This window comes from Physcomitrium patens, chromosome 19, assembly GCF_059467195.1.
Source record: "Physcomitrium patens ecotype Gransden chromosome 19, ASM5946719v1, whole genome shotgun sequence".
NCBI classification, from domain to species: Eukaryota; Viridiplantae; Streptophyta; class Bryopsida; order Funariales; family Funariaceae; genus Physcomitrium; species Physcomitrium patens.
Window position 1 is genome coordinate 2,534,760 of NC_143428.1, and position 5,445 is coordinate 2,540,204.

At 34.5% G+C, this 5,445-nt stretch overlaps 1 protein-coding gene across 1 annotated transcript; it reads left to right on the forward strand.

Moving 5' to 3' along the window:
• Positions 1-862: 862 nt before the first annotated feature.
• Positions 863-1,529, forward strand: LOC149987340 (uncharacterized). Its single transcript, XM_090244547.1, has 2 exons — positions 863-908; positions 1,066-1,529. Exons 1-2 carry the CDS (start codon positions 863-865, stop codon positions 1,527-1,529), a joined length of 510 nt encoding a protein of 169 aa, XP_090100673.1.
• Positions 1,530-5,445: the final 3,916 nt, after the last annotated feature.

Here is a 5,445-nt window from a genome sequence, read left to right on the forward strand (position 1 = left end):
TTCAATTAACCACTCATACATCCATCAACATCCATCAACATCCATACATGCATCATAAATCAACTCAAGAACCACACACAATTATGGGAATTTTTTATTGTTTTAATTTTAATTTTAGTAATTAAGATCATCCATAACTAAATTTTCATCTAAGAATGATTTCTCATCTGCAAATGAGTTTTCATCCAATAAGGATTTCTCATTCACAAATGAGATTTCATCCACCCTTGTCTATTCAATTTTAAAAAGTCATCCTTGATTAATAATTTCATCCACACTGATTCCGTCAATTCCTAACCAAAATTCGTCTAGATCTTAAGTCTACCCAATTGTAAATTCACCCTACTCTAAATTTCAATCTGTACGAGACTGTCACCTTGAGAATTTTTGCAGAAGACTGAGGCACATTGGAGATGCGCTGATAGCTGTACCACTACTAAATGGCTGGCATGCTAGGTGTTCACTCGCTTCAGTAGGAAGTTGCAGAAGTTGAAAGTTTTTGATGCATGGCTTGCTCGTCTCTTTTGCTGACTTCATGCAGGAATTGAGAGTCTCCTGGACTGTCTCCACACTCTCGCTTCAACTCTACAAACTTTCTAGTTCTCCTCTATATAACACTCTCGAACAGCTATAGTATCAAACGTAAAACTCATCATGCTTTACAACACTAGCATCCATCTACAAGAATCGAGCTACGATCACGCTTCAATCACGCACTACATCTGGAGATAATCTGGTACAATCTTCCAAATGCACAACTGCACTTTCTTTAGTGGTGCCTCGAATCTCGCGAATTAATCTTCCAATAGCTTATTTTCTATCCAGCGTCAAGAATGAGCTAACATAGGGTATTACTCCGACGATGAGCGATCTGTTGCTGGACTCTTGGCCCGTCCGCAGTGAATACGGTAGTACCTTGGATGGAAAAGATCAAAGGAATGCCAATGTTGTTGATGCTTTCAACGCTATTTCGTTTCACTGATTATTTATCAGACAAAGAAGAACACGATGCAGATGTGGAGCCTTCAGTTCTCGGCTTGCAGTCGCATTGGAATGCAACCTAAGTTGACGAACTCATCAAAATTCACGAGCAAGGCGATGCCGGTGAAATCTGGTTCGGAGATGAGGTGATAGAAACTATGGTGGCTTGGACAGCTAGGGTTTGTGTTTCTTTTGCAGCGGGCCTGCCTTGTGACGATGTAGATGTATTGGGGACGAGGGAGGCTGCAGATGTTTTTGCTGGCGGTTCAATAGCATTAGAACTGGAGAATTGGAACGTCCTTGACCTCGGTACTGGGAATGGCTTGCTTCTGCATGCTTTAGCAAAGCAAGGATTTTCAGATTTAATTGAAACCGATTACAGTGAGAGAGCAATCGAGCTTGCAAGGGTAATATCAGCGCGGAATAATGTTGATAACATCACGTTTGTAGTTGACGATGTTCTAGGCATGAGAATTAATGAGCTTTTCAAGTTGGTGATAAGGGAACTCTTGATGCCATTGGACTCCGTCTTGATGGTCCTTCATTAAGGGTTCAATGTTGGAAGGCCCTCACCAAGTTGCTTGCTTCGTTGTGTAGCAAATCCACGGCAACTCCACCGTAGCGCCAATTTAGTGCAAGAAACCAACCACCAAAAAAAAACAATGATTGTTGACGACAAGGATTTTGCTAAAGGCCAAGTCCACCTTGGATTCCTGCCGCAACAAGAGAAGAGAGATGTGAATCCAGCAAGAAGCTCAACCCCTGTACGTCGTCAAAAATTATGAGTTCTTCACTTCTGCAATACACCACCAAACTGCACCGCCGTTGGATCGCGATTATCAACGACAACACAGCAAAAAAACGAGCAGAAGACGATGCTGCACCGCAGCAATTTGACGAGAACAACCAGAGGAAAAGAAATAATAATAATAATAATAATACCACTTCAACATAGAAGACAAGCTGCTGGACCACAATCGAGAGGAAGAAGAGCCCACTTCCACCACACTTCAAGAACATAGACATTATGCTTCCGCCCCTTGGGTCACGCCGCCAACACTCACAACCTAGCCGCAGGAAAATAAAACACCAACAATTCGCCAATTGCAGAGCTACGGACTTGAAGATAAAAAAAACAAGGAGTTCGGACCCAGCCGGAGACTCCTATCGCCAGAAGCTCCGCCTCGATGGCAGAATTCTATGGCACCTGGCATTGAGAACTTCTGCCCGAGAACCGCCTCTGGATACCTGCATCATACCCTTATCCAGCATGGTACCCATATGACGTATACCATATCGAATCTTATATTTGTATCCATATCAATTATAATATTTGTATTTATATGCAACACATATCCAAACTATATATAATACCATATTTGGACCATATCTAAATCGTATACAATACTATATCCATATCCTGAACCTGATCATTTATGGACCATCTAATATTATAATTTTGAATATTTTAGATTCTTTTTAGATGCTCTCAAGATACTACAAAGGATATTAAATTGATGCCTCCTAAGCTCCCTTCTTAAGTTGGAATTTTCTACTAGATTTCTTATACAAAACTATGTTTTATCTACTATTATTATTTTATTTTTATCTAGAATCTTCTATACTAATCTTCACCTAACATTTGTCATGTGACATTTTAATTGCACTCTTTTTTTCTAAAACAATCAATGAGTTGATTTAATGACTTACAAGGGTAATTGATTGAAATGTTGGAGCAATGTACTTTATAGGAAGCAACAGTTGTGTGTCATATACTAGTTTTAAGGAGCTAGATTTTGTAGCCTTGTGTGTGTAACTATCATAGTATCAAAGTAGAGAGAGTTTACCTTGAGAAAGTGCTAGGCTTTTGGTTGTCACTAAATGCTCAACCAAGCCTCTAGATAAAAGAAACAGCAAGTCCATATATAAAATTATTCCTATAGGGGAAATTACATCAATACATAAGCCTTAAGTACCAAAGATCACCAAAAATGTGATAAAAATATCAAAAAAACTTGTATATCCTTAAGGTAAATTATTTCCGAACTTCAACAGCTCATATCTCACAATTGGACTATCCAAACAAATGCAAATTTTACATAAAATATTAATATATTTTTGAAAACTACTAAAACAAATTTCAACCATAAATTCATTACAGATCTTGAAATATTGCCAAAACTCTAATAGCAACTTCAAACCCTTACTTACATATACCTGTGTGCAAATTTCTTCATATCTCACAAACTAAGTATTCAAGTACCATAACATTTTGATATATAGCTTTTGAAATCAATAACACATACTTTTGAAAATTTTTAGCCAAAAATTCATATAAAAACTCATGATATGGCTCCAACCATTACTATCAACAAAACAACTTACTTACTGCCTCTAAATTACATGTGCTATCTTCAATTCTCTATAACTTCTTCATACAAACTCCAAATGCAAAAAACTTTTCATAAAAGATATAAGTCTTGAAATCAACCTTGCGGCCGCACCTTCTAATCTCCAAAATCTATCATAAAACTCCTCATATTTTCAAAATAGCAACATTATGTCTTAAACATTATCTTAATTTCAAATGGCTATAATTTCATCACTGTAACTCCAAATCCTCTAAAACTTGTATAAAAATTGTATTCCAAATCCTAAACCTTATAATTCTTACTTTTGATTCTCAAATGCCCCTTCTAAAGTTACCAAAATCCTTATTATGGGTGCAAACAACCTACTAAATATCTATTGGGCATAGCCTTCGACCAATATGGATAAAGATCTTTACCTTTTGCCTTCATCTGACCATGCTTTGATTTCAATCCACTCCATAAGCTTCCTAGTAGTTTAGATTTTCATCCTTAGGCTTCTACCTTCTCTTAAAGCTCTATATTAAACATCTTAATATTATATAATTTAAATACTATAATAAAAATAGATAAAATTTTAAATAAAGTTTTTTATATGCACTCTCTTTAAATTAATTTATTAACCATTCTAACACACATCAAGACTTATAAACATAAAATATGTTTTAATTAATTTTTACATACTATGAGCATTTACAGTAAGACAACAAATATATATATTTATCCTAATAGTTACTTATATGTTTAGGTAGAAGTAGATAAATATAGATTAATTTCATAGAGTCTTTTAGAGAAGCTTTTTAAAAGCTTTATAAATGGGATCTTGACTTTAGATGTGTTTGTAGGTTAGAAACTTGACCAACAAGTTAACCACGTATTGGTAGCTTATAAAACAAGTTAACTCCATTTATTATCTTGTGGAACAAGCTAACTACATGGCACATACATAGATAACTTGCCTTACAAATTAAGACATGTGGCTAACAAAGTTAACACATGTTGGAGGTCTTATAGAGTATTGCCTTGTAGCTCCTAGTTAGAGAGTATATATGGAAGTAAGAGTGAAGCCTTTTTCACTCTTATCAATATTTTTTTAGTCCTTAGTCTTGTTTCAAGACTTTTTAGTCTTTTTGTTTTTAGCAATAGCCATTCTAGTTCAATATTATATCATCTTAAAGTAACTTTCTAGTTCTTTTCAATGATACAAGAGTATATTGAGGATTTTCTTTCTTTGAGATTCATATCCTTGACAGTTTGACAAGAGTGCTAATATACTATTTTTATCTTATTTTAGAAGTAAGTAGATTATCTCACTTCTATTATTATATTTTGAAGGTTACGGTCTACTTACCTTTAAATAAAAAAATATTATTTTTAATACTGATCTTTTTATTAAAAAAAATAGATTATCTCTCTTTATGGAAATTTTTATTTGAAGTTACGGATTATCCTCCTCTAATTTAACTTTTTGAATTTGTTTGAATTATTTATGGAAGGAAAGATTATGGATGCTACTTTTAGTAGAAGTGAGAATAGATTTACAACTATTGCATATCTTCATGAGCTTATCAATACTCTAAAAGTAAAAATCTCACGTATTTCTAATATGAATCATGGATAATCTATGCCTATGCTTTTGAAAGAAATTTAAAGGACACAACAAGAAGTTTTTCAGTTAAACGAAGCAAGTAGATCAACCTCACAACTAAATCCACAGAGTTTTGCTTCTACAAGTATGATAGAAATAAGGATTAGTATGCTTGAGAAGTTTGATGGAACAAGATCAAAATTTTAAAGATTTTTGCAACAAGTCAAGTTCTACCTAAGATTGCACCGTTTCCAATATCCCGATGGATTTATTCAAGTAGAATTCATAGGCACACTTCTATCAAGAAGTCCTCTCTGTTGATTTGTATCTTTAATAGAAAAAGATTTGTGACTCCTTTATGATTTGAATTCATTCCTAGAAATATTTACAGCCACATTTGGAAAAAGTGATAAAAAATGAGTAGTAAAGACTAAGCTCTTATCTTTATGGCAAAGATCATGGTTAGCTACCATATATGCTGTTCAATTCCAAAACCTTGTTTGTGAT